Here is a 27,219-nt window from a genome sequence, read left to right as displayed (position 1 = left end):
CCCACCTTGTCCTGGTGACCTTGAGCGAAACTGAAAGTTTGCTGTGTGTTGCTATGGGGTAATAGTCACGTGACTGAGAAGAAGTAATTAATATTTTGGAGAGATTCAAGATCCTTCCACTTCCCAACCAAACGCAAATAGCCAAGTGATTCACTGCCCAGAGGTGGACAGGTGAGAGTGGACAGTAGCCTTAATAATGGGAAAGGGACTTCTTCCTGAATTGAATTAGGAGGATCTTCTGGCTTGAAGGCAGAAGAGAGGGCTGGAAGCATAGTGCTCCAGCAAGCTCTTTGGTTGGAGACAGAAGCCTGCAATTCCAGTCCCCGCCATCTGGGGTCGCTAACCAACGTTCTTCTCCTTCCTCAGTAACAAGGGCAGAGAGCACCAAAAAACATCAGGGTTTTCAGTCGAGTTTGGCCTGGTTCTGTGCCTCTTCCTTTTACCGATACCCAAACCTATGCTCTCCGGAGCTCAGGGGCGAGTTGAGTCTCCTGGACCCGGGGATCAGTCCCATTCTTCCAGGATGGATTTCCAAGTCAAACCCATTTCTGAGATTTCCAAGCAAGTTTCCAGGATGAAGTTCATTTCTGATCTTAGGAGCCCTGCATGTTCTAGAGGGCAGCTGGAGGGGTTGGGTGATACTGCGGCCAGAGTAGTACCGCGGCTGGCCCCGAATGCTCCACGCACTTAGCGAAGGGTGGTCTTGGGGCTGAGCCTCCTGTATTCCAAGGCCAGAACTAAGTGCAGGTCTAGGGTGGAGCCAGAAGCCGGGCGAAGGCGAGCAACTGGATTTAAGTCTTTCTTTATTTCTTGAGATGGCACCCTGAGCAAGGGTTACCTCGTTCTGTACTCCGTAGACAGAGGTGTGGACCAGCTCTCCGGTCCAGGCTTGAAATAGGGTCTCGACGTTTCCCCCTTTTTTTTGCAAATTCGCCGAGAGGATCTGGGATCCAGGTAGCCACCACTGAATCCTTAAAAGTTGCCCCTGAGCCCGAGGCCCTACGGGGGTGCGTCTCTTGCTCTTTGGGGGTTTCCCTAAACTCCTCCTGCTCCCTTATCCAGTTGGGAAGCAGGATAATGAGGAAAGGTGAGGCACGCTTGGAACTGGAACGCAGGTCTAAGCTGAGAGAAGGGGGCGGGTAATCTTTCACCATCGCCCTTTTAAGGGATCGCTGGGCGCCGAGAGTAGGTACAGGTCCCAGTCCTTGCTTCCCCGAGTAGAAAGCAAGTTGGGGAGGAGGGTGGATCCTGGACTGTGCAGTGTCTCCCAGACCACCACCTCCCGGCCTACCCACTAGCTGCTCGGAAAGGCTACTTTCCTCGGAGTGGTCCCGCGGCATCTATATCCCCCTCCCCTCCTCTCTCGGTCTCCGCCCCTTCGCGCAGAGAAGGCCTCGCCGCTTTAAGACCGGGGGTTGCGATTGACAAGCAATAAACGCGGAGCGCCGGGCTGCGCTGGAGCAACCCCGAGCTAGGGGCCTCTCGGGGCGCAGGTAGGCGCCCCCCAGCCCCCGAGCCAGCACCCACCCGAGGGCCCTCTTCGTCCTGGCACGGCACTTGGGGCCCTTTCTCTGAGTCCCACCTCCCCTGGCCTCTTCCCTCAGGCCAGTCCCCTCCCTCTCACCCTCCCGCCCTCACCCCCCTTTCTCGGGTGCTCCTAGAGAGAGACCAAACCCCGCTGCCCATTTTCGCTGGCCCCCGCCCCCGCGGCGAGGGCTCCTAAGTGACGTCAGGCACAGAGCTGGTGAGCTGTGAGGGGCCCGGGCGTCCGGGCGGCTTCTCTGGGGGCCGTGCGGATTCTGGGGACTTCGGAGCCAGGCATTACGTAAGAACCGCGCTGTTAGCTCTTCCGGGGTTGGGGGCGCAAGACAGAGGTTGCGTTGGTCCCCTTGGCTCCCCTGCCACCTTGGGAGGCCAACACCTTAATCTTTCCTGGGAGGGGGTCCTGGGAAGGGGGTGTGATGCTTCTTCGCTTCCCAGGTTGTAGAGGGGGCGGGTCTGGGTCGGGGGGCAAGGCTAGGATCTGGAGACCTGGGAAGGGATCGGTGCCAGGAGCGAGGAGCCAGGGCCAGAAAGTTAGGTCAACTAAGGTGGGGGAGCGGGGGGAGAGTGAGGACGGGGTGGGGGTGGGGGCGCAGCCATTCAGTGACCTCATCCCCTAGTCTCCAGCGGGCGTGCAAGCAAAGAGCCTACTTTGATGGCTCGCAACACACCCCCCTCCTCCCAGGTCCTAGCGCCCAGCGTTTTCGGGCTGGGCTCTTGGAGCGGGGTGGGGCGGGGGGCGGGGGCGCTCTGATAGTCGGTGCTTGCAGACCCGCCCGGCCACCGAGACCCAGTCTGTCTACCCCTCCCCACGACCTGTCGGTCTTCAAAGTGCCTTTGTCAGACCTTTCTCCTCTCCATCTCTTTGTACGGGTATTGACGGAGCTTGGAGGAAACCTCCCCCTTTCTCGGTGGGCCCACATCATCTACCGACCCTGGGTAGTGTGGATAGCCTGGACGTAGGGGTGAGAGGGCTCCTGGGCCCAAGGTTTTGGAAGCTGAGGTGCGGGTTCCCAGATGCCTGGGCTCCGGACCTTGGCTCAGAGCCAGGCTGGCTTGCCTGGCACTGCGTTCTCCTGTGGGCACAGCCGGGCCCCGCCCTCTCGGAGGCTTGGGTGGGGGGAGGGCAGAGCTAGCCGATGCCGTGGGAACCGACTCCCCAGAGGGAAAACCCAGGCAGGCTAGGCAAGACTTCTGGGGACAGGATCCTCCCTGCCTCTTCCCACCTTCCACCCTCGGGGGAAGGAGGACATCGGGAGTTCTCTTTGCCAGCAACAGTCAGAGAGATTAGCTCCAGCCAGGAGAGGGCTGCAGGTTCCAGGTCCTTGGGACCTGGGAGGGGGCAGGAAGGGAGCCCTCCTCGATACTGTCTAGGAATAGGACAGCAGGGTTTGGCGCCCGGCGCACTAGCTGGTACAGTGGATCCTGGGCATTGCTCCCAGCCTGGGTGCTAGCCTGACAGGGGGTGCCCTTCCTCTCCCTGAAAGCTCCTTTCTTCCTTGTTCTCAGGGGCAGATGCAGGAGGAAGGGGAGCCATCCTTCCACTTTTGTAATTTCTGCTACTTGAGCTCAGATGACCAGCTCAGGCCTGGGAAGGTGATAGGAGGAGAGAAGATTTTATTAAAATCAGGTAGTGGTCCCTCTAGGGACCTTTTGGTGGGGGAGGTGAAGTTGTGGCTCCCCCACCCCCAGGGCCCAGTAGCATTCAGTCCTAAAGTGGGCACTGCCAGCTGCTTCCCTGCACTCCCCCACCCATGCTGTGAGCCACCGCCTCCTGTTGTCAAGGCAACCAGGAATTAGGGTTTTCTCCAGCAGCACAGGCCTAGGAAGGCAAAGTGAGGAAGAATGGTGGGTTACCCACCTGCACCCTCCCCTGGAGAATGAGGGATCCAACCCCAGCTTGGGGAGGACCTGGGATGGGAACTGGGTCTGTAAACTCCATGGCCGGTTCTGCCCAGAGCCCCTGCTCTCCTTGTCCCAGCTCCAGCTAAGAAGGGGCAGGGGGAGAAAGAGGAAGCAAGAGAGGCCTTGGGGATGAATGACATCATTTCTGTCAGACAGATGGACAAACGTTTGTGGAGCATTTACACCGCGCTAGGTCTGGGATCCAGAGGCAAAAGAAAACTGATGCGGTTCTTGACCCATGGAGCTGCAAGTCAGGGAACACCCATCTTTCCTGCTTTTGACTCAAACTGGACTTTTTCCCACCCTTTCTCTCTCTCTCAAAAAAAAAAAAAAAAGACAGATGGTAGGCAGAAACAATTTTTTTTGAGTCATAAAACCTGGGTTTTCATTGTAGCTCTCTTTATTAGCTTTGTGACCTTGGGCAAATCAACTAACCTCTCTGATCCTCTGTCTCCTCCTCCTTGGAGAAATGGGCATGTAATGTCTGCTCTTCCTGCCTCCCAGGACTGTGGGATCATTTAGTGTCAGGGCAATGCCCTCTCCCCTACCTCGCTGGGTGATCCTGAAGGCGAGGCCCTTCCTGATTCCTTCCCTTGCTTTGCCCTCGTGCCTTCTCAACCTCCTGTCTCCCCTCCTCCAGGAGAGCCATTTCAGAGCCCTTGCTGATTTCACCATGCCAGTTGCCGCCACCAACTCTGAGTCTGGTAAGAAGGGAGTGGGGATGTCAGTGTATATCAGTGGTTCAGAGGGTGGGGAGCAGCAATCAGGCACTCCCACAGCTCCCCTGGAAGAACAAACTACCCCTGCCGCAGCTGCTCCACCCAGCTGCTCGGCCATCTCTTTGGCAACTTCTATCACCCTGCTGCACCCGCCCCAGGGTGGGGCTGGAGACACAGCACAGCTCACCTCCAGGGAGGCCAGGGGAATGCATGCTCTGGAGAAGTCCACGGTGCAGTGCCCACCAGATGGGTAGAGTGGACTGTCACGTGCTAAGATGGGAGTGTGTGTGTGCTGGGGCACAGGAAGCTGTGCGTGGAGAATGCCAGGTCAGGAAGCCTCGACTTAGTTCTATAGGACGTTTTAGGGCAAGGGTGTGGGTCACCCAGACAAGCTAGGAAGCCTCAGGAACAAGCTGCTTAAATTCTTGGAGGCTGCGTCTCTTCTGTAAAGAGGTGTAAAGGCTATGACAGAGAAAGCACGTTACCATTAAGAATATTCAGTTATTATGCTGTGCTGCTGAGTTGTTAACCTGTGGCCCTGAGCCAGTCACCTCCCTTTTAGGACCTAGGTTTCCCCATCTGGAAGATGAAGTGATGGGAGAAGAGCAGTGTTTTTAACTTGTATTGGTCCTGAATCCCATTGAGAATCTGATGAAAGCTGAGGGTCCTCATCATAGACAAAGTCTTCTATGCACAGAATCTGCATTCTACTCCAGGGCTTCAGGGATGCCCCCTTAAGTGCATTCAGAGACCCACCAGGTGAAGGGCCCTGTGCTAGAGGCTTTCTAAGGGCCCTGACAATTGTAAACTGCTCTTGTATTGCTCTGATTTCTCTGAATTTTCCCCTGCCTGCATGCCTCCTACCCATGTAGCCCTTCCCTCCCTCTAGGCTCTGCTGCTGCCTCTGCAAGATGTTTCAGGCCCCCCAGTTTGGTTAGATTGAGTCGCCTGTTCCTCTCCTCTGACAAACTGAACTAGGAAAGTGAAGGCTGCTGTGAGTGGGCCAGAGCCTAATCTGTGACACCCTTGTCCCCCAGGAAGGGCCTGTTCTCCATGCAGTGGCGGGACTGTACCAATGTCCCCCAGCTTCTGCAGTCTTGGAGGGCTCAGTGCCTCCCCCTGCTGCTCCAGCCTCCCTGGGCCCCTGTGTAAGCTGCTTAGGGGTTAATTAAGCCCATCCCTGAGCCTGTGATTAAAGGCCTCCCAATCTGGGACTGTTCAGTAAACCCATTAATAGTGCCTGGGAGGGGTGTAGAGGGAGGGGAAGGCCCAGCAATTTAGTTTCCCTGCTGCAGGCCTCTTGATAAGCCCTGGTGGGGTGGGGGACAGGGCAGGGAGTGGAGCCCGGTGGGGGGGGTGAGGGCCTGCTTCCTCTGAGGACTCCTGGGGCACCTGCTGCCTTGGGTCTTGTGCCATGGGCTGCTTTGCCTTTCCATATGCAAAGGAAGAAGGATAGGAGCAAGCTGCTTAACCTCTTGGGGCCTGTGTTTCCTCCTCTGTAAAGAGGTGATGGGAGACTCAAAGCATAGGAGTCTTGTCTTTCCCTCAGGTGGCCCTCTGTGCCTGCCCTGGGGCTGGACTTGGCTCCTGGCCTCGAAAATCTAATGGTGGGTTCTGCCCCTCCTCATTTGGTGGTCATTACACTTCCCATGGGCCTGATAGACAGCTGCGCCCCTGCCTCTAAGGTCAGGTTCACCCTCCCCGGCCCCTCTGCCTTCCCCCAGAGGTCCTTGCCTTGGGCTCTGCAGAGAGTGAAGCTAGCAGGGTCTTTCTACCCTTACCTACGTGTCAATATGGCCACTATCATTGTGGAGAGAGGGAGATGGTGTGGGTGTATTCCTCTAGCAGAGGGACCCCAACTCTATTTCTAGTAAGGTGGAGGAGTCCTTTTCCTGAGGGTTGGAGATACATGGGTGTTGGCATGGGCTGAGAGTTTAGACAGCTTACCGCTGGGCTCCAGTCCATCAGCTCTGCCCTCTCTTCCCCCTTCAGCTGGTTCCCTCCTTTCTTTGAATCAAGGCTAGGATGTGGGGCTTTCAGTTGGAGCTGTCCCTTTAAATCTCTGGGTTAGTGTCCTAGTGTGTAATCCTGCTTGCTGCCATGGCAACCATGGGTGTGCGGTGACCTGGTGTCACTCCTCAGGGAATGGCAGTCTGGTGGCAGCAGCAGCGCCTAGTGGTGGCTTCATGGGTACAGGGTCTCAGAAGAATGAATGGTGGCTCTGGGCTGGGGTAACTTTCAAATCCCCATCCACCCCCTCCCCCCCGGACCCCCTGGTCTCTGCAGCGTGAATGCTTCCTCACCTTTTCCCTTCCCCAACCCCAAGATGCCTGACTTGCCCACGGGCATCACCCCCTTAAGCAAGGGGGAGCGCAACTGGGAGATGGGGAGGGAGAAGCTGCTGCTGAGATGTGGGGTCAGAGGGCTTGGGGCGCCCTTCCCTGCCCACAGTGGTGTCACCCCTTTCCCTCCTTCTTCTCCCCCTCACCGCTTCATGGCTAGCAGCTGGGGGAGGCATTTGGGGCTTGAGGTATTTGTCCCATGCCACAGTGGTGCCGCAGCCTCCTGGCGGAGGACCGAGAGTCGTTCTTGGTGGCTTCCTTAGATCCGGAGGGGGTCATTGTAAAGGAAACTGGGCTTAGAGAGGGGACTGAGAGGTGAGGTCGGAAGGCTCAAGAGGAGGTGGCATGGGGTGTAATAGAGGAGGGACTTGCAGGAGGCGGGGCGGGAACAAGATGGGGCCAAGTCCCCACCCACCTTGGGTTTCTCACGGCTGGGCTGGGAGGGGAGGGTCTCTGAGCACCGCTCCCGTCCTGAAGGGGCTGCACGCTTAACCCCTTCCCCCTGCAAACCTTCTCTTAGCCGCCTCCTTCCCTTTTAGTGGTAGGTACTAAAACTGGGGGATCCTGCCACCCGTGGGACAAGGACCCTCCCACCGCCCCTTCCCCGCCTCTCTGCTACAGTCGGGGCTTTGGCCAATCAGCAAGGCGGTCAGCCAGCTGAGCCTTGCTATTGGCTGACCCTGCAGCGGGCGCTCTCTGAGTCCCGCCTCCTCCAGCGCTGCCAGCCCCTGACTGGGAAGGCGGCGGCGGCGTGGAGGCTACTCCGGGAACCCTGGGCCGGGTCGGGGGCAGCCATGGCCGGCAGCCCGGGCTGCGGGGCCTCTTTGGAGGGTATATCCCTGGGCTCCTCTGAGGAAGCCGAGCTCCGGAGGGAAGGTAGGGAAAGGCGGGGTGGGGAGGCTGGGGGCTGGTCCTGCGGGCTTTGGGGCATCTGGAGAGAGTCCCTAGGAGCGGGCTCTCTGGGAGCCTAAGGGTCTGGGGGCGCGGCCCTCCGGGAGCGCTGGCCTGGGCTGAGGGCACCAACTACCCTGGCTCAGTCCTCCCGTTGGCTGGCAGGCTGGGGAATCTCTGTGTGAGGATGACTGGAGAGGGAGGGTCCCAGGATATCCTGGCAGAGCGGGAAGGGTCCCTGCCCTGGCCTCTTTCTGAGCCCCCTAAGGGCCTTGCAGGTGTCTGACCAATGCCAAGCCCAGGCCTGAGCAGAAGGGGTCTGGAGGGCGGGTGTGGGTGTCTTTTCTGGAGAAGGTGGGAAGGATGAGGGGGAAGAGGTTGGGAGGCCGAGAGTCCCTGGACAGTAGCTGCTAGCTCCAGTCTCAAAGCCTCCTGCGTCCCACCCCCATTCCGTCCTGGAGGAGGGGGGCATGGCCGAGAGCCGTGAGAGTTGCCAGGGACTGTACCCACCACCCCTCCTCCTCCCCGGTTTGGGTGCTGTTATGCAGACGTAGGCGTGGGTAGCAGGGTGGCACAGTAATGATACCCCCTGCCCATCTCTGCCCCCAGCTGGGCACACTGTGCTTCTCCCTTCCTTCCCCCAGAACCTGCCACAGCCAGGAGCTCCCACCTCTGCTGGTGAGGGAAGACAGCCCCCACCTCAGACCTCAGCAGTGGCCCAGCTTCAGGTGTTCTCATGCCCTTGCTTATGTCCCATCCCAGGCTGAGGGTTTGCTGATCCCTGGGATGACTTGGTCTGCCCTCTGCCCTTGGGTGTCCACAACCATCCCAAGCCCCAGGGTGCCTGTTTCCCCAGCTCCTACCAGTGTTCCGGGCCTCAGCCCTGGCTTCCTATGACCTGTATTAAGTTCTGGGTCATTGTCTTTCAGAGCTGAAGGGCCTGTAGATAGCAACCAGTTTAATCCACCCATTTTACAGGATGGAAAGACTGAGGCCTGTGAGGGACAGTGACTAGTGCAAAATCACTCTGAATTAGTGGCGCAGCTGGTACTGGATACTGGGTAGGCCCTGACCTCCTGCATGGCTGCCTGCTTGACTTGCACTCAGGGACGTGCTCTAAGCACCATTTCTCATCCCTGAGCCCGCCACGTGCAGGTGGCTGAGTCCTGTGGCTTCAGCCCATCCAGAGGTTGAATGATGTGGTTCTCTGGTTTAGGGCAGAACCTGGAACCTGACACCTGCTTTCTTTTCTCCCCTCCCCCCACCTCAGAGTCCACTTCCTGGTGCCTGGAGCCTTCCACCTGCCCAGGCTAACATTACCTAGGGCCTAGAGAACGGGCCAAGGAAATTGCCCCTCCCTTCTTAGGGCCCCTGCCCCAGGCATTCAAGGAGTCCCAGGAGTGCCGGGCAGGGAAGTATGTGCTGCCGGGGAGGCGCTGTCTTCTGTGGGATGTGGGGTAAGAAGGGCAGGGTTTCTATGGTGTGTTTGGGTCCCCTGTGCTCAGCTGGTGTGTCTCACTGCCTGCTCCTTCCCTCCAGCCATGCAGCAAGTCCTGGACAACCTGGGATCCCTCCCCAATGCCACAGGGGCAGCCGAACTGGACCTGATCTTCCTTCGAGGCATTATGGAAAGTCCTATAGTGAGATCCCTGGCCAAGGTAGAGTGCTCCAGGGAGGCTGACACAAGGGCACTGTGCCTGGGGAGGCATAGGGTGTGGGGGGATGTCAGCCACAGGGGTGCTGGGAATGGGGCACGTGGCACTGGAGACCCCCAGAGGGGGGTAAGCATGGACATCCATGCCCAGGTGATGAATCTGAGACACTGCAGGCAGGGAGGCTGCCCCCACGCCTGACTGGTGAGTGTGTAGATGTGCCCACATGGATGGGTGTTTGGTGACTGCCAACTTGTAGAGGGTATGATTGGTTAGGGGTGAGCATGCCTGTGCTTTGGAATCTCCAGAGTTCATCCTGCTTAGCTTTCTGCCTTTGGGCATTTTGTGCGGGCATCTATCTAAGGTCACCTGCCACATATCAGGTGGGGGAGAGACTCACTAAAACAGAAAGTTATAAAACACTTTGGTAACAGCAGTGATAGAGGCAGATGCGCTAGGCGTTTGGGGAGTGTAAGGGACGGATGCCTGACCCAGCCCAGGGCGGGTAGGGAAGACTTCCTGGAGGAAGGGCCATTTGTGCTGAGTCTTGAAGTATGAGAAGGAGGGGCAGGGCATTCCATGCCATGGAATGTTGCTTGAGCAGAAACAGAGGTGAGAAAGAGCCAGGAGTGTACAGGAGCTGCAAGTGTCAGCGTGAGGCCGGAGCTTTAGGTGTGAGACAGGGAGTGTGAGCTGTGGAGATGGCGGCTGGTGCAGGGCCCTGGGGGCTATGCCTGGGGCTCGGGCATCGTCCTGTGATGTCCTGTGAGCAACTTGGAGCCTTTTGTGGGTTTTAAGCATGGGTGTGGTGACGGCACACAGGTGTTTTAGGAGCATCGCTCTGGCAGCCACAAGGAGGATGGTTGGAGGGGCATGGCTGGAGTTGGAGAGACCAGCGTCAGGGATGGCCCTGAACTAGACCTGTGGTAACAGGGCTTGAGGGAGGGGAGGATGAAAGAAATATTTAGGAAGTAAATTGTCAGTCCTTGATATTTGGGTGTGGAAGGTGAGGGGTGCGGGTAGCCACGCACCTGGGGTTCTGCACAGGGCAAGTGTAAGGCTGGTGCTGCCTTCACGTGAGATAAGAAGCAAGGACAGACTGGGGAGGGGGCGATCCTTCGCTGCGGAGGATGAGGAGGACTCCCAAGGCTGGGAGCCGCAGGGAATCATGCTAATGGCTCAGATTTCTCCGGGGAGGCGGGCAGTCTTCAGCTGGCCATCAGGGGTCAGGGGTTGAGTGGAGCGGGGCGGAGACGGGGATTTGGAAGTGAAGGTTCAACTAATTAATAACTGAAGGGGAGAGAGGGAACTCACCAAAGCCGGGGAGCGGGATCGACAGGGCTCCAGACTGTCAATCTCAGGGTGGGGGTGACTCAGGCCAGAGACACAGAGGGTGGCTCTGGTCCAGGGCTTGTGCTGGGTGGGGGCTGTGGGAGGCTGAGATGCAGGGAGAGGTGAGAATGGTCCAGAGCATCACCTCTGGGGCCGAGGTTGGGAGGGGAGGGGAGAGTGGCCAGGAGCAGACAGAGGGGCAGGGAGAAAACGGAGGTGAAGGCCTGGGGGCTCTCCAGATTTGGGAATAGAGCGTATAGCTGGAAGAAATGAAGGCCGAGGTCAGAGAGAGGGTTGGGAAGTGAAAGATTTCCAAGGAGGACAGTTCTGGGGGTGACATGACAATCTAGGATGTGGCTGCAGTGGACGGGAAGGTCATCGATGTTAAAGAAGTCTAGGAATTGGGACTTCCCTGGTGGTCCAGTGGCTAAGACTCTGTGCTCCCAATGCGGGGGGCCTGGGTTCGGTCCCTAGTCAGGGAACTAGATCCTGCATGCCGCAACTAAGAGCCTCCAGGCCGTAACTAAAGATCCAGCATGCCGCAACTAAGACCCGGAACAGCCAAATAAATTTTTTTTTAAAAAAGAGACATCTAGGAATGGAGGGCTCATGGGATGGGGTGTCTACACAGGTGTTGTGGCGGGGGGAGACTAGAGGCAGTCCCAGGGTCTCCAGTGAATGGTGGTGAGCGTAACCAGGAAGTTGGCAATGACAGTGATGGCGGGGAGGGGGAGGGCGGTACAATCAGGTGATGGGTCTTCCACAGGGTGAGGGTGGGGACTCTGTCACAGGACAGCTGTGGTCGGCCCTGACATGGGGCGTGGAAGGGAACTAGGCCCCCTTGCTACAGGGGATGCTGTGTCCCGGGGACACAGCCCGGTATGTTATCATCTGTGGAATGGCTGAAGACCAAGGGCAGTCGTTAACGATGGAAGATGAAACGGGTGAGAGGGTCGCTAGTGGGAGGTTCTGGGGAAGAGAAAACTGAGCAGATTGTAGGGGACTGGAGAAAGGCAAGCTGCTTCTCATTCGGTGGTCAAGGATTGGATTCATGTGTTAAAAATCAAAACAAGGAATTACGCATGTTTCATACAGAGAGATTACGAGCTCCTTGAGGACAGGGATGTCTGCTTGATTTGCTACTGTATCCCCAGAGCCTGGAACAGTGCCTGGCACATAGTAGGTGCTCACTGAATATTTATTGAATGAGTGAATACAAGAGAGTGTGTAGAAAAAGCACATAACAGACCTCTGAGTACCCACCTCCAGGATGTGAATGCCGGCCATGTTTGCTTTAGTTCCTGCTCTTCCTTTTTAAGAAATAAAAGCGTGATCCAGTGAATGCCTCTCCCCTTTTCCTCATTTCCGCTGCTTCCCCTGCCCACAGGTGACCCCTGGCTTGAGTCGATGAAGCTCTTCCCCTGAATGTGTGCCTGTCTTGCCTATACACATATTTAGATATAAACAACGTGCCCCTGTTATATGTGGTTTTAAGCTTTGCGTAGTGGAATGATAGCGTAAGCAGCTGTGGTTTTGAGATTTCTAGTTCATATAAGTAATATAGTTATTGACATGCGTAGAGATATAGATTCATCTGAACTGTTGTGTGGTATTCCAGTAGGTGAATAGAGCCCAGTGTACTCATTTACTGGTTCCCCTGCTGAGAGACAGGCACCCTGTCGCTGACTTGCCTCTGTAAAGCGCAGAGCTGCCGTGAACATCCTCATATCCATCTGCTTCTGCACGTGGGTGAGAGTTTCTCTAGGGTGGACACTGGGTAGTGGAGTTGCTGAGTATGCACATCTGAACCTCAACATCTGTAACCTTCCAAAGCTGACTTCACGGTTGGATTTATTAAACCACATCATCTCTGAGTCACTCTAGCTATTGCTTCTACAGCGGGACAGCCAGTGAAATAAGGAGGGGCTCTCGGGATGCAGAACCTCTGGGTTAGAAGATCCTGTCCTTCACTTAGTCACTGTCATCCATCCTCTATTCAACAAATATCTATGGCGTGCTCACCAAGTCCCAGGCACAGAGCTAGGGCTATGGCAATGAACTGTCAGAAAGTTTATTCTTCTCCTGAGAGAGCCCGAGTCTGTCATTTTCTCACTGAGCCCTGCCATGTCCCAGTCCTGGGACCCCTGCCTGATTGAGAAATTACCAATGTGCTGTGTCAGACCGTAAGTAAACTCCCTTCTCCAGAAGTGTCCTTGGGGTAAGCCGGCCAGAATTGCCTCCCAAGAAATTCCTAGAATGGTTCCAGTTGTGCATTAACACAACAGAAGGGAGTGTGGACACGTCTTCAATGCTGAGACCCCCGTAAGAGGCTCAGGGGCTAAGGCAACCCAGTGACTTCTCTCCATCTAGCTGTGAAACAAACAGGAAGTGAATCTCCATAAAGGCCCATCTGAGCTCAGTAGAAATCTTTCCGATCCCTTCATGCGCGACCCTTTACAATGCAACTTTGCCAGTCTTCCCATCAAAAGGGAGAGTTTCTACTCTTCAGTCTGGGCTTGACTGCGTGACTCGCTTTGGACAACAGAACCTACTTCTTATGTACACACAGATCAATTTCAAACCTATTAGACAAAGTACTTTGATCAAAGGTCCAGCTGCAAAAGCTTGGTGGCCCAGAAACCCACAGGAGCGGAGTCCAGTTGGAACCCCATGTGGTAGCTAGTCACCTCCTTCCCTTACCCTGATGACTCTCCTCTCCAGGGATGTGGCAGATGATGTGGGAGGGGCTACACTGGGTAGATCTGGGACCAGGGAGGAGCAGGTCCCTGAGGGGACAAACCCAGGGAGTTACAGGTTCTGAAGGAAGTCAAATTTGGCAGGCAGATCACATATCCAGAGGGTTGGCTACAGACAGCAGGTGGCAGCCCTGGCAGGTGGGTGACATCTGGGAGCTCTGACATGGACCCAGTAACAGGTGTTCCAACAACGGACAAGGCCACGGCGAGAAATCAAAGGCAGATGACAGTCAGAAATTTAGGTAAACTGTTACCAGTGGGGACATCTGCCAGCTGGGAGGCCTGTGAACTAATCCACATGAGATGAAGAAGAAAAAGCACAGAGTTTGGAGTCAGAAGATTCGCTGGCTAGCTGTGTGACTTTAGTAGGTCTGAGAACCTTTCTGAGCTTCAGTCATTTCTTCTGAGAAACAGGGATAACGATGCTTACCTCTCAGAGTTGTGGTCGGGATAGGGGGAGGTCATGGATGTGGAAGCATTTTTAAACCATAAAGAGTTGTTATAATGCAGTCTTGGCCATTGGACTAGAGTTCATAGGGAAGACTCCAGTCCTGTGGCAAGGGGGAGGTGAGAGAGCTGGCAAAGCAAGGCAGGGCCTTACAAGAATGAGGGGCCGGGAGGGTCACTAAGATGGAGACTCTGACCAGGGGACATGACAAACAGAGGCTACAGTGGTGGGGAGCCCAGTGCATCAGTTAGCTTTCGCTGTGTAACAAACCACCCCACAGCACCGTGGCTTAAAACAACTTTGATTTATGTCTCATGATTTTGTGGATTGGTTGGGTGGTTTTTCTGGTCTGAGCTTGCTCAGTTGGGATGGGGTAGTCTAGGATAGCCTCAGTCACATGTCTGGTGTCTCAGCTGGGAAGACTGCAATGTTTCGGATGGTGTGGTCTCTCATCCTCTAGGAGGGTGGCCCAGGCTGCTTCACATGGTGGTCTCAGCAGCAGTGGAAGACCAGCCCCCAATCCCAGGCACTTTCCAAGCCTCTGTTTTGCATCACATTTGCTATTGCCCCATTGTCCAAAGCAGGTCACACGGCCAAATCCAGGTTGAAGAGTCCCTTTCCTTTCTGGCTCACCACACTCTGGACTTTCAGATTTTGAACTACTTAATTATGAGCCTGGGCTTCAAATGAGAATTCTGTCTCCTGATCAGAGAGGTTGGAGTGGGAAGGCAGAGGGAAAAAGATTTTCAAAGAAAAGCTGTGTGGCATTTCTGCATCTGCAGTTTACATCCGGCTCTGGATCGGGAGCTGAAAGATCTGGGTTTAAGGGCCGGCTCTACCATTAGCCAAGTGTGAACCTGGCCCAAGTTTCTGGTCTATAAGGAGCTTAAGCCCCTGCTGTGCTGAGGGTGATTTTTCAGAGCCGAATTAAGCAAATGGTTACCACAGAAATTCAAAACCACTCTCCTGGCTGTGGGGCCTTGTGCCTCCAATACTGTAGTGTGTGTTGTACAAGAGCACGCTTTCTAAAAACAGGCGCCCAGATAGTGACATCACAGCTGTGGGGACGCTCAGGAAACTTCGACAGGAGTCCCTGCTGTACACCCATGAGCTGTGAAAAGGAATTCATTTTACCCATTAGAGCCTCGGACACTTTATTGGGAAAATGGCCTTGATACTATTACTCTCACAGGGTCATTGTGACATTTAAGTGGAATGTCTGTCAAGTGTGTTATTTTACCATCAAACATGTATATACCCCCTGGCCCAGCAATTCTGCTCCTGGGAGAAACTCACATGTGCACCAGGAGACATAGACTGGAACGGTCATAGTAGTACTGTTTGGAATGGCAAAAACCTGAAATGACCCAGATGCCTTTCAAGGAGAGAGGAGATGAATCAGATACGGCATAGTCACACGATGGACTATCATACAGCCATTAAAATGAATGAACTAGGACTTCCCTGGCGGTCCAGTGGTTAAGACTGCACGCTTCCACTGCAGGGGGCGCAGGTTCAATCCCTGGTCAGGGAACTAAGATCCTGTATACTGTGTGGCATGGTCAAAAAAAAAAAAAAAGAATGAACTAATGTGATATGGGAAAAAAGAATGAATCTTAGCAAAATAACATTAAATGAAAATTAATATTAAGTGAATATGTGTTCACCTAATATGAAAAATAAGAGTAAATCTTTGCAAAAAAAATAGTAAGTGAAACAATTTTTCACTTAATACTAAGTGAAAAAAAAATCAGGCCTCCAGGAATCATATATAGCACAATTCCCTTTTTTAAAGGTTAAAATAACTAAAAACAGTATTTATTTTAGGAATATACTGAATACATATAGATACAATAAAACTATGTAAAATGAGAAGCCAGGGCGTGATGAACACAGGGAATCAAGATGGTGGTTTCTGAGCGGGAGAGGTGGGTGGATGGGTGTGCGGGGCATGTGATTAGATGTAGGATATGGTCAAGATCCTCCTTTATGATTTAAGTGGTGGCCACTTAGATCCTTGTTGTATTATTACAAAAGTACCTAATTTAATACCAACCAACTAAAAGGAGGCCGTGCACAAACCAATGATGAGAATACGTCATGAGCCAAAGGTATGATTAATCCAATTCTGAGTTCCCAAAGTCCCTGAAAAGTATGTGGCAAATCGTGACACATGTTGGGTGTTCTCAGTATTGGTCAATCAGCTGTTTGGGTCAGCCTGCTGCTAGTGTTTCTTTTGTATTTGAATGATTAAATGTTTAAAGTTTCCTCTGGCCCATGAAGGTTGAGCTTGGAGAGCTGTGATCTTCCATCTGTGGGTAAGACATCCGGGGGGGCCACAGGCGGAGGAATGGATCGGCCTAGGGGGAGGGGTCATTAAGTCAAAGGTGGGAGGTAAAAGGCGTGGGAGACACACTGGCTTCCTGCTTGGTTAAGTGAGGGCTTCCGGGGAAACTTGTCCTCTTCATCCATGGAGCAGAAGATGCTAAAGCTAAAATGGGCAACCTCGATGCTTCTCACGTAACCTGGGCCAGAGCTAGCTCCCGTCAACCCGAAGGAGCCTGGCCAGGGTCACCATGGTGAGACGGTTGCAAGCCTGAGTGCCTTTCTTTGTTCTTGAAACATTTCCTGGGGCCTTGGGCTCTCAGCATTGTCTAGACACTGGTAATGGAGTCAAGCTCTGTGGGCTGTGCTGAGCTTAATGAGTGAAGATCACACAGGGTTTGGTGGAACCTTCTGGGGCATGTCTCTGCCCTCTGGCTTCTGAGGATCATCAAGGCATAACGGGGCTCCGAGTACTACTCCTTTGCCCCTTCAATTGTCTGTCTCCCCAGCAGGGAACCCTCTGCCCAGCCAGACTGTAGGAGTCAGGCTGAAATGCTGCTCCCCCAGCAGAGGATGATTTAGCGACAGTGGGGCCAGTATGCCTCCCTGTGTGGGATGCTGTTTCCCTGGCCCGTTTGGGGAAGAGAAGACAGGAAAGGAGCGAGCCTTTATTGAGCACCTGCTGTGTGCCAGGCACTGTGTCCATCTCACCAAATCCTCAGAGTATCCTTATGAGATGTTATTAAAATCTCCCCATCTCATGGGCTTGAACAACTTTCTATTATGGAAATTTTCAAAAATGTTTCTTGAACCCCCATCATCCATTATCCTACTTCAACATTTAACAACTCATGAACAATCTTGTTTTATGCATACCTCCACCTCCTCCTCCTCTCTCTCCTGAATTATTTTGAAGGAAATCTCAGACATAATTTTATCTGTATTTCAATTTGTATAGATAAAAGATAAAGATTTTTTTTTTTTTTTTGCGGGCCTCTCACTGTTGTGGCCTCTCCCGTTGCGGAGCACAGGCTCCGGACGCGCAGGCTCAGCGGCCATGGCTCATGGGCCCAGCGGCTTCGTGGCATATGGGATCTTCCCGGACCGGGGCACGAGCCCGTGTCCCCTGCATCAGCAGGCGGACTCTCGACCACTGCGCCACCAGGGAAGCCCAAAGATAAAGATTCTTAAAAAAAAACCACACTATCATTATCACACATAGAAAATTAAGGAATAATTTTCTTATGGATTTTTATTAAATGGTATTGGGATATCTGGATAGTCATTTGGAAAGATATCAAAGTAAGTCCATACCTTATACTGTACATGAAAATAAACTTCCAAGAAGATCAGAGATTGAGAAAACAAACCATACACATTCTAGAAGGAAACATGGATCTGTGTGTAAGGAATGCCTTTTAAAAAAACTATGCCTCAAAATTCAGATGCATAAAATGTTAATAAATTTAACTACATTAAATATATATTTTTTGCATTGACAAAAAAACATAAGCTGAGTCAAACGACAAATGACAAACTGGGGGTAAATATTTGCAAGACGTATTACAGATAAAGGGCTTATTTTCCTAATATAGAGAATGTTTAAAAAAGTGAGAAAAAGAAAGAAACAAGATCTGATGGAAAAATTGGCAGAAGACATGAACAGACAGTTCACAGAAAAAGATATACAGATGGCCTTTAAACATATGAAGAGCTGCTCAGTTTCACTCATAATAAGCAAAATGCAAATCAAACCCCACTGAGAGATGGTTTCTTATCCATGTGATTGGCAGACATTCAAAGGTTTGATCACACACTCTGGTGGCAAGGCTTCAGGAAAGTTTCTCAGCTAATGCTGGTGGGATGGCAAAGTGGCACAAGCCCCACGGAGGGGAGTTTGTCAATATCTAACAAAACCACATGTGTATTTACTGCTTGACCTGAAAAAAAAAAAAAAAAAAGCCCTGAAAGACTAAGAGTGATTGGAGTCTGTTCTAGATTAAAGGAGAATAAAAAGATGTGACAACCAAATTTAACACGTGATCTTGGTTAGATTGTAGATCAGAAAAATAAAGCTATAAAGAATGTTTTTGAGACAATAGTGAACATGGGCATGGACTGTCTTCTAGATAATACTATATTGTGTGTCAGTGCTGAATTTCTTGCGCGTGATAATGGTGCTGTAGTTTATATAGCAGATCTCCTGTTTGTTCTTAGGAGATTCATGCCGAAGTACTTTGAGGCGAAGTACTTTTTTTGGGGGGGGTATGTGGGCCTCTCACTGTTGTGGCCTCTCCCGTTGCGGAGCACAGGCTCCGGACGCGCAGGCCCAGCGGCCATGGCTCACGGGCCCAGCCGCTCCACGGCATGTGGGATCTTCCCGGACCGGGGCACGAACCCGTGTCCCCTGAATCGGCAGGCGGACTTTCAACCACCGCGCCACCAGGGAAGCCCGGCGAAGTACTTTTTGTCTGCAACTATCTTTCAGATGATTCAGAGGGAAAAAGAAGTCTGCATGTATATCCCTGAAATGGGACTCCTTTCTTCCCACTTAACGTAACATAACTCTCCCCGCTGGGCTCGTCACTGGCAAAGGCTTCCTTTTCCCTTTTCAGAGCACCTTGTCATGGAGCCCATGCTCATTGTCATGGAGCCCAGAGTCAGTAGAGCAACAAGGAGGTGCAGGACCTTCTCCTGGTACCACGTACTGATATCTTGTCCCGTTCTTCACTGGGAGCACTGGGCTCAAGGCTTGGAGACCCAAGTTAGAGTCCCTGTGACCTTGGGCAAGCTACTCCACTTCCCTGGCTTCCTTAATCTGGGCTACAGGGTGTCCAAGACCCCACCCAGCCATGATGTCGGTTGGAAGAAGCTGTCCTTGAACTCAGATGCTTATAGGGTTCTGGAGGCTGGGGAGTTTGATGATGTTAATGGTCCTCTGTGGCAAGAGATGGAAATGAAATTTTATCCTTTGGATTCTCTCTTCCCTAAACTGAGTCCCAGTCACTGTCTTGGGGGAGAAAGGAGAAAGCAAGGCACCTGTGCGCACGTGTGAGTGTGCTTGTGTCTGAGTGAGTGAGGCTCTGAGACTGATACCAGGAGCAGTGCTGTGGATGGGGTCTAAAGTCAGCATTTGGGGGTGGGAAGATGCCTGGGAGCTGGTGGGGGGGCACTGTTTGGTACCCCAGGGCTCTTGGGGAAGCGTCGAGTTTCACCTGTCCCGCCCCCGCCCCCAGGCCCACGAGCGGCTGGAGGAGACGAAGCTGGAGGCCGTGCGGGACAACAACCTGGAGCTGGTGCGGGAGATCCTGCGGGACCTGGCGCGGCTGGCCGAGCGCAGCAGCGCGGCGGCGGAGCTGGTCCGCATCCTCCAGGAGCCCCACTTCCAGGTTTGGTCCTCTCCCGGGCTGCTGGGGGGCTGGCGCCGGCAGGAAGTTAGAACTGGGGTGGGAAGGGACCTCTGCCCCATGGTCCCTCCTCTTCCCCCCGCCTCCCCAGTCTCTCCTGGAGACGCACGACTCTGTGGCCTCAAAGACCTATGAGACACCGCCCCCCAGCCCTGGCCTGGACCCCACGTTCAGCAACCAGCCCGTGCCTCCTGACGCAGTGCGCATGGTGGGCGTCCGCAAGACGGCTGGAGAGCATCTGGTGAGGGCGCTGGGCGGCGCCAGCGGTGGAATCTCGGGAGGGGGGGGTTGAGAGTGACCGGCGGGGATCAAGTCTGGTCAGGAGAGGGCTGAAGATGAAGACGGGATCAGCTCTGCCCAGGGTCGGGCGCCAGCACACCCAGGAGACCGCAGACATTGTGACTCTCTCCATTCTGCCCACTTTCAGTCCACTGGTGCCCCTGTAGGTAAAGAATTTGGGCAGAAGATGGCAGAGAAGGTCGCTGTGAGGGCGGGGCTAGAAGGGTAGAATGGAGGGGCTCTTAAGAGACCCATTTGAAGATTCTGACTTGGAGCAGTTGGCGCCTCATCATACCCGCCCTCCGTCCCCCAGGGTGTGACATTCCGCGTGGAGGGTGGCGAGTTGGTGATCGCACGCATTCTGCACGGGGGCATGGTGGCTCAGCAAGGCCTACTGCACGTGGGCGACATCATCAAGGAGGTGAACGGGCAGCCGGTGGGCAGCGACCCCCGCGCGCTGCAGGAGCTCCTGCGCAACGCCAGCGGCAGCGTTATCCTCAAGATCCTGCCCAGCTACCAGGAGCCCCATCTGCCCCGCCAGGTGGGCCCCTCCACCAAGCCCCTCGCCCAGCACAAGGCCCAGGGAGGCGGAGCTTCCCGGCGGCCAGGGTCACGGGCCTCCTGACGGGAGCCCCTCCTCGCCAGCCAGTGTAGTCAAAGCAAGAGGCATCTGGCGAATGCGGCCACGCGTTCGCCCTAGTCTCGGGCACTCATGCGCACGTGTAAGGGGTGTGCGCGCATCTCAAGCCTGGAGTACCTGAGTGTACAAATGAATCCCTGCATCGTGCGCAGCCCTCCGTGTGCCTGCGCGTAGGCACGGGTGCCCAGAACTGGGTCACCACGTGTTCTATACAGATGCCTTCAGGTTGATGGATTGTGGAGGTCTCGCTGCTCTGCTCACCTCTCCTACTGGCTGTCTAGCCTTTTGCCAGAGCCCTCTCCTCCGAGGGAGGGTGTGGGGGATGGAGGGATCTTGCATTAGGTGCCAGGATCGTGTTCCTTACCAGGTGATCCCACCTTCCTGGTGGGTAGGGCCAGGGCCCCAGGCCTGAGCAGACCCCCCATCCTTCTGAGTCCTTTTGTTGTGGATGCAAAGGGAGGCTGGTACCAGGGAGGTGGACCAGGCAGGCCTGTGGCATCATGCCTTTAGATGGGCAGTGCCAGGGTCTCTTTCATCTTTGTGAGGGGAGGGGGCAGGAGGTGAGCTGTGTGACACTCCTACCCCCCCCCACCCTCGGGGTAGGGGTGGCATCAGGAATGGGCATCGCCCCCTCCAGCCTTGCCCTGCTTCTTCCCTTGACCCTTTGCCAAATCCCTGGCCCAGGTATTTGTGAAATGCCACTTTGACTATGACCCAGCCAGAGACAGCCTTATCCCCTGCAAGGAAGCCGGCCTGCGCTTCAATGCTGGGGACCTGCTTCAGATTGTAAACCAGGACGACGCCAACTGGTGGCAGGTGAGCCCTGGGCACCCATGCTGTCTCTCCAGGTATGGTGTCGGCGGGCAGTGAGGGCTTACTCGGGCACATCTTTGTCCCACGGTCATTTCAGGCATGCCACGTAGAAGGGGGCAGCGCTGGGCTCATCCCCAGTCAGCTCCTGGAGGAGAAGCGGAAAGCCTTTGTCAAGCGGGACCTGGAGCTGACACCCACCTCAGGTACAGTCCTGCCCCCAGACCTCTAATCTGGGACCTGATGTGGCCCTGCCTGGCCTCACTTGCTCATCTCCTTATGGCCAGGGACCCTGTGCGGCAGCATTTCAGGAAAGAAAAAGAAGCGAATGATGTATTTGACCACCAAGAATGCAGGTGGGTGTTGGGGGCCCCCTTCCCCCATCCTCCTTCAGTGCTCCCTCCGTCCCCCACCAATGACTTGTGCATCTCCTGGTTCTGATGCTGCCAGTCCTGGCCCTCAGCCCTGCCCTGTCTTTCCCTCCTGCCCTCGGCCCCAGCCCTCTTATCCTTGGCCTCCCTGAGAGCCCAGCCCCACGCCCTTCACCTGATGAGCAGTGACATCTCCCTGTCCAGAGTTTGACCGCCATGAGTTGCTCATTTATGAGGAGGTGGCCCGCATGCCCCCCTTCCGCCGGAAAACCCTGGTGCTCATCGGGGCTCAGGGTGTGGGCCGGCGCAGCCTGAAGAACAGACTCATCATGTGGGATCCGGATCGCTATGGCACCACAGTGCCCTGTGAGTGGGGGCTGGGTCCTGCCGGGTGGGAGGCAGGGAGCAGGGGCTGCCCTGGGGGCCAAGGCTGGGCCCACTGAATGGGCATCTGCGTAGGCCCCAGGTTAAGTGATACCTTTGGGTGTGAGGTGTGTGGTGCGCGCCCTCTGTGGGTGGATGTGGGAACTGCAGGCTGGGGAGGGCGAGGAACCATTGGCCACGTGGGTGGTGCTAGCCTTACCTTTCCTTCTCTCATGTTTCACTTGCTAAAAGCCCAGCTGGGAACCCATGTGAAACAGGGCTATGAGCTGTGTGTGGCCTTGTGGAAAAGAGGGCTTCTGGTGACAGAACCAGAGGCAGGAACCTGAGTGCTGACCCCAGGTCTGCTTGGCCTTGCTGTGTGGCTTTGGGCTGCATATTGCCCTCTCTGGGCTTCAGCCTCCATCTGTAAGCACTGGGTTACAACAGTGATTTCTGAAGGTCCCCTCAGTATGGACGTCTCGAGTCTGTGGGCGCCAATGGTGAGGGCGAGGGCAAGGTGTGCGGGAAGGCAGCAGGGCTGCTTGGTGCAGGTAGAGCACGAGCACGTGTGTCTGAGGTGGTGTGGCCTGCCTGTGCCCATTCGGCCCCTCCTTCCCCCTAGACACGTCCCGGAGGCCCAAGGACTCAGAACGGGAAGGCCAGGGTTACAGCTTTGTGTCCCGTGCGGAGATGGAGGCTGACATCCGTGCTGGGCGATACCTGGAACATGGTGAATACGAGGGCAACCTGTATGGCACACGTATCGACTCCATCCGGGGCGTGGTCGCTGCCGGCCGGGTGTGTGTGCTGGATGTCAACCCCCAGGTACTGCCTGGCCTGCTCCTTCCCAGCCTGCTCAATACCTCTCTGGGTACTCTGCTTGCCCCCCAGTATTACCCCATATATTTCCAAGTACCCCCCTATAACCCCTCAACTACTGCTAGGGACCCAGCCCACCTAGAACCTCTTTCTCAGCCTCCTGGACCCCCAGTCACCCCATCCCTAGCCACCTGCCAGCTATTTTGCCATTCATCCCCAGGACTCATGTCCCAGAGCCCCAGGTCCACATTCTCATCTATTCCCAGGTACCGGTTCTCACCCCCATCGCCCCAGATGTACATGGGGATAAACTCCTGGCCCTCCTCTTCTGCAGGCAGTGAAGGTCCTGAGAACAGCTGAGTTTGTCCCTTATGTGGTGTTCATTGAGGCCCCTGACTTTGAGACCCTGCGAGCCATGAACCGGACGGCGCTGGAGAGTGGGGTGTCCACCAAGCAGCTCACGGTGAGGGCCTCTGAGGTGTGGTGGTGGGGGTCTAATGGCTGACTGGGGTGGTGTGGGGGGCCAGCCAGAGCCGAGGAAGAGAAGAAGGTGGTGTTGGGAAGGGGAGAGGCGCCCACCTGAGGTACCACTTGCGAGGTTAGACTTGCAAATGCCACTTTATAGGTGTGGAATGGAGGTCTGAGCGAGGAAGGGACGTGTAGAGTCAGGGACACAGCTGGCCCGGGGCACGGGGGCTTCTGCCAAGCCCCCTGCTCGGTCCATGCTGTGGGAACAGGGCTCCAGGGGAGCCCAGAGGGCCGGTGGGCGATTTGTGGGCAGAGGTGGGCTGTTTACAGCTGGGGGTAAGGCTGAAGGGAGGGAGGAGGCCAGAGGCTGGAAGGCTGCCTGGAGGGACCAGTTAGCATCAGGGAGGAGGCAGTGCAGGGAGGAGAGGCTTCAAGGCAGTTGTTGCAGGACTTCAGGGCACCCTTCTCCCGCCAGGGACCCCTTGGAACAGCCTTCCCCAGCAGGTGTAGGGTTTGCAGAGCTCTGAACTCAGGGGTCCCTCTGCTGGCCACTTATGGTACTGCAGCTCTCAGGCCCCGGTCAGGGGCTCAGACCCAGGAGAAAGGTCCGGGCTGGGCTCCCCACTGCTGCAGCCGGCTCTGGCCACAAACAGAGCCTACTGGAGCCCCCGGGACACAGCTGGGTCAGTCCTAGAGCTCCTGCCTCGGCTTCAGTAAGTCAGTATTCAAGTTCCCTTCCCACCCTTGCCGGTCCGGCTTGGGCTGTGTCTGGAGAGGGGTTGCCTCGGGCCCTTGTGGGCGGCCCTAGGACCAGGCGTGGCAATTGCCTTCAGGCTGTCTAGGTACGGGGGCCTAGTCAGACTGAAGGGGGCGCTGGCTTTGGAGTCAGGCAGACCCCGTTCAGCCATTGGCTGGCTGTGTGGCCTCTTTGTACGTCAGTTTTCTCTGTTGTAGATGAGAATAATTAGTCCCGCTTGCAGAGCTGTAGCGAAGATTACGCTGGTCGCCAAGTGTTTAGTGCAGTGCTTGGCGCTTCCTAAAGGTTATTTCCTTCCTCCCTTCCCACCACCCATCTGTCTGTCCACGGTCACAGGAGAGCTGCCTTGGGGCATGCAGGGAGGGGCTGCTGCCTCCCCAGCCAGGGGGTCTGTGCCTGCCATGGTTGGTACTTTGGGCTTTGGGGAGGGGGCTAGACGGGGCAGGCTGTGGGACCCCTGACGCTGGGGGTGCCAGGCGGATACTGATGGGCGGGAGGTCCCCTTGTGCTGGCAGGAGGCGGACCTGAGACGGACAGTGGAGGAGAGCAGCCGTATCCAGAGGGGCTACGGGCATTACTTCGACCTCAGTCTGGTCAATAGGAACCTGGAGAGGACCTTCCGTGAACTCCAGGCCGCCCTGGAGAAGCTGCGCACGGAGCCCCAGTGGGTGCCCGTCAGCTGGGTGTACTGAGCCTGTTCTCCTGGACCTCGGCCCTCTGGGTTGGGACCCAGAACCCTGAATCCGTCCCCTTCCCAACCGTGAGCCCCAGCCATGATCCTCAGCTCCCGTTCCCGGCGCTCTGGCTCTCCCTGGGTCATGGCCCTAAGTCTGGCTTCAGCGCAGGAGGTGTGCACTGCCAAGGAGGTGGGTGTTCGTGGGGCACGTCTGTGCCCAGGTGCTACCCACTCCCGACGTTCATTGGCCACCAGATGTCCCTCGCTGAGGGCCGAGCCGTGCCCCGGAGTGTCGGAGTCGCCTCTATAATGCTCAGTCCAGAGAAGAGAAAAGCTGCTTTGGGACCAGGTGGTCAGTAGGTACGCTGCCCCCACCCCTCTCGCCAGTCAGTTTTTCTCCTCTGGACTGGCCACCCTGACCCCACTCCTGGGCTGCTCCTACTTCTCGCCCCTGCAGCCTAGGGGCAGGCCTTAGGCTGGTTCCCTGTGGCCAGGGGGCTACGTGGCCCCCTGGCAGCTAGGCAAGCCCAGGTGCGGTGCCAGCCTGGTACCATCCCGAAGGCTGGAGGAGCCGAAGCACCAGCCAGTTGCCGCACCAGGGAGCAGCGCGGTTCTCTGCCTCCTCGGAACGGGGCTGGCTCCCGTCCTTCCCTCACGCACAGCTTTTCACTGCCGAAGTCTCTCCACAGACTTCTCCGATGTGCCCCTGACAGGCCAGCTCTGCTCCCCGCAGGGCAAGGGCGGCAGGGGCTGCGGGCTCAGCCCAGGCAGGGGTGGGCTGGAGGCCGAGCCCTGTGACGAGGAGCCTGACGGGAAGCTCCCAGCCCTCCGTGGCCCGTGGTGGGGACGTGTCTGGGCTCCCTGTCCGTGGTCAGTGTCCATTTTGGTCTCTGTGGCCGGGTCCAGGTGCCCACTCACATGAAGGCGGCCTGGGGGCTGGGGAAAGGGGAGGGCTGGGCCACGGGGCATGGCCTTGGAGGATGTTTGCACCCCAGCAGACTCCCCGCACACCTCCACGGGGCGCCATCCACCCTGGAGTCTGCACAGCTTATGGTTCCGCAGGCGCAGTGCCTGGTCTGTGTTTCCGCCACTGGCGTGCGTGTCAGGCTGAGTTTTTGGAGAGGGGAAGCAAAGGGTTGTTGAGCTTTGGAGGTCACTCTTTGGGGCCCCGTTTCCGGGCTCCCCATCAGCCCCCCATTTCTTATGAGACCCTTATCCCAGATTCCAGAGGCTCGGCCTTCCCCAGATGTCTCCCTCCACTCTCCTGTTGTCCCCCGACCCTAAATGCCACCCTCCAGTCCTTGAGGAGGGCAGCTGTGTAAAATAGGAGAATCCCTTTTTTAAAAAGTCTGCTGTCCTTGACTTCCCCAGACGTCCCTGTGGCCCCTCCTGGGGTGAACCTGTCCTTGTAGGGGACCCCCCCATGACCCCACCCCCAGCCTTTGTGCTCCCCAGTTCTTCTGTCTAATCAGTCTTCGCTGCAGTGTCAGCCACGCTGGCCCCTGAACCACTGTGTGCCCATTTCCTAGGGAAGGGGAGGGAGAAGAAACAGAATATTTATTACAAAGTCAGAAGTATATTTATTATATTAGGGATCTCATTTGCATTTGCCTAGGATATGCAAATGAGATGTAAAGGTCAAGTCTGCTTCCATCTCATTTGCATAGCTCTGCCTCCACTATGCAGTCAGCTTTATGTTCCTCTTTTCCCTTTAGTCAGCGTTCTTTTAATTTATCCTCAATTCAGCTCTCTCTTGCTTCACCCTCACCCTCAACCCAAGGGGACTGGGAGTGGGAGGAGAATGGGGTGTTCTCGCGCTGGCCCAGGGCCATGGGGTTCTTTGTTCATACCCACGTCACCCAGGAGACTTGGGAATAGAGGCAGCTACCCCCTCCCCCTTGGTTAGCCTCCAAAGCACTCTGATTAGAAGACCATTCTCTGATGGGAGGTGCGGCTGGGCACCTTGCTGAAGGATTGGCACATGGCCCTTGAGGGTGAAGCTCCAGTTACTGTCTGGCACCTTCACTTCTGGTGATGCCTGTGGGTTGGGCCCCTCCCTTCCCGTCTCTATTCCTCTCTGAACAGCATTCTACCTCCCCTGCCTTAGCCGTACTCCGGGGACCCGTACTGGGTTGGAATGGGTGTGTGTGCCCACCGCGTTAGCCCTCAGGCTCCAGCCTCCCTCTTCCCACTGTGGACGCTTGTATTGAGGAACCTCAGGATTATGGGACCCTGCCGCCCCGTCCACACTCAGTCCCAGCCCAGCTGTGCTTCTCCTGTCCCCTCTCTCAGCCATCCAGTTCTTGAGCTTTCTCTCTGATTGGCTTTCTTTTCCTTTGATTAAATGTGAAAGCAAAGCTTCTGGGCTCTGTTTGTCTTTCACTGGGGTCGGGTGGATGGCTTTGGGAAAGGTTGAGGGTGGGGAGCACAGCATAGATGATTCTGGAATGGAAGCTGGAATGACATGTCTTGCGTTCTGTGATGTCTTCTGAAATTTCCCGTCTCGCCACTCCACGCTCCCCACCCCCAGAAGATGCTCTTGGTAAATGCTTGTATCGAGGAGTCTGAGCATCCACGGGGGCCAGGGGACTCAGGGGCCCCATGGCTGATCCACTCAGCTTCACCTGGAACTTGCTGTGCGGCCTTAGGCAGGTTCCTCTGCTTCTCTGGCCCTCAAGTTCATCCTCTGTAAAGTGTCACGGCCTCTCCCAGGACTA

The 27,219-nt window shown here is 55.6% G+C and overlaps 1 protein-coding gene across 8 annotated transcripts; it reads left to right on the top strand.

Moving 5' to 3' along the window:
• Window positions 1-1,265: 1,265 nt before the first annotated feature.
• On the top strand, window positions 1,266-26,859 carry MPP2 (MAGUK p55 scaffold protein 2). Of its 8 annotated transcripts, none has more exons than XM_033847906.2 (13): window positions 1,266-1,493; window positions 4,088-4,151; window positions 8,939-9,057; window positions 19,149-19,301; window positions 19,411-19,560; window positions 19,912-20,139; window positions 20,923-21,054; window positions 21,149-21,254; window positions 21,336-21,404; window positions 21,624-21,785; window positions 22,405-22,607; window positions 22,936-23,064; window positions 24,342-26,859. In XM_033847906.2, exons 2-13 carry the CDS (start codon window positions 4,121-4,123, stop codon window positions 24,516-24,518), a joined length of 1,659 nt encoding a protein of 552 aa, XP_033703797.1. In that variant the 5' UTR covers window positions 1,266-1,493; window positions 4,088-4,120; the 3' UTR covers window positions 24,519-26,859. The 8 variants fall into 8 exon arrangements, with proteins under 8 accessions (XP_033703797.1, XP_033703796.1, XP_033703799.1 ...); XM_033847905.2 differs by lacking the exon at window positions 1,266-1,493 and adding an exon at window positions 1,542-1,825; XM_033847908.2 differs by lacking the exon at window positions 1,266-1,493 and adding an exon at window positions 2,583-3,172.
• The last annotated feature ends 360 nt before the right edge of the window (window positions 26,860-27,219 follow it).

Source organism: Tursiops truncatus, chromosome 20 (assembly GCF_011762595.2).
Source record: "Tursiops truncatus isolate mTurTru1 chromosome 20, mTurTru1.mat.Y, whole genome shotgun sequence".
NCBI lineage: Eukaryota > Metazoa > Chordata > Mammalia > Artiodactyla > Delphinidae > Tursiops > Tursiops truncatus.
The sequence above is the reverse complement of the archived record's forward strand: the minus strand, read 5'-3'. Positions and strand labels throughout refer to the sequence as shown.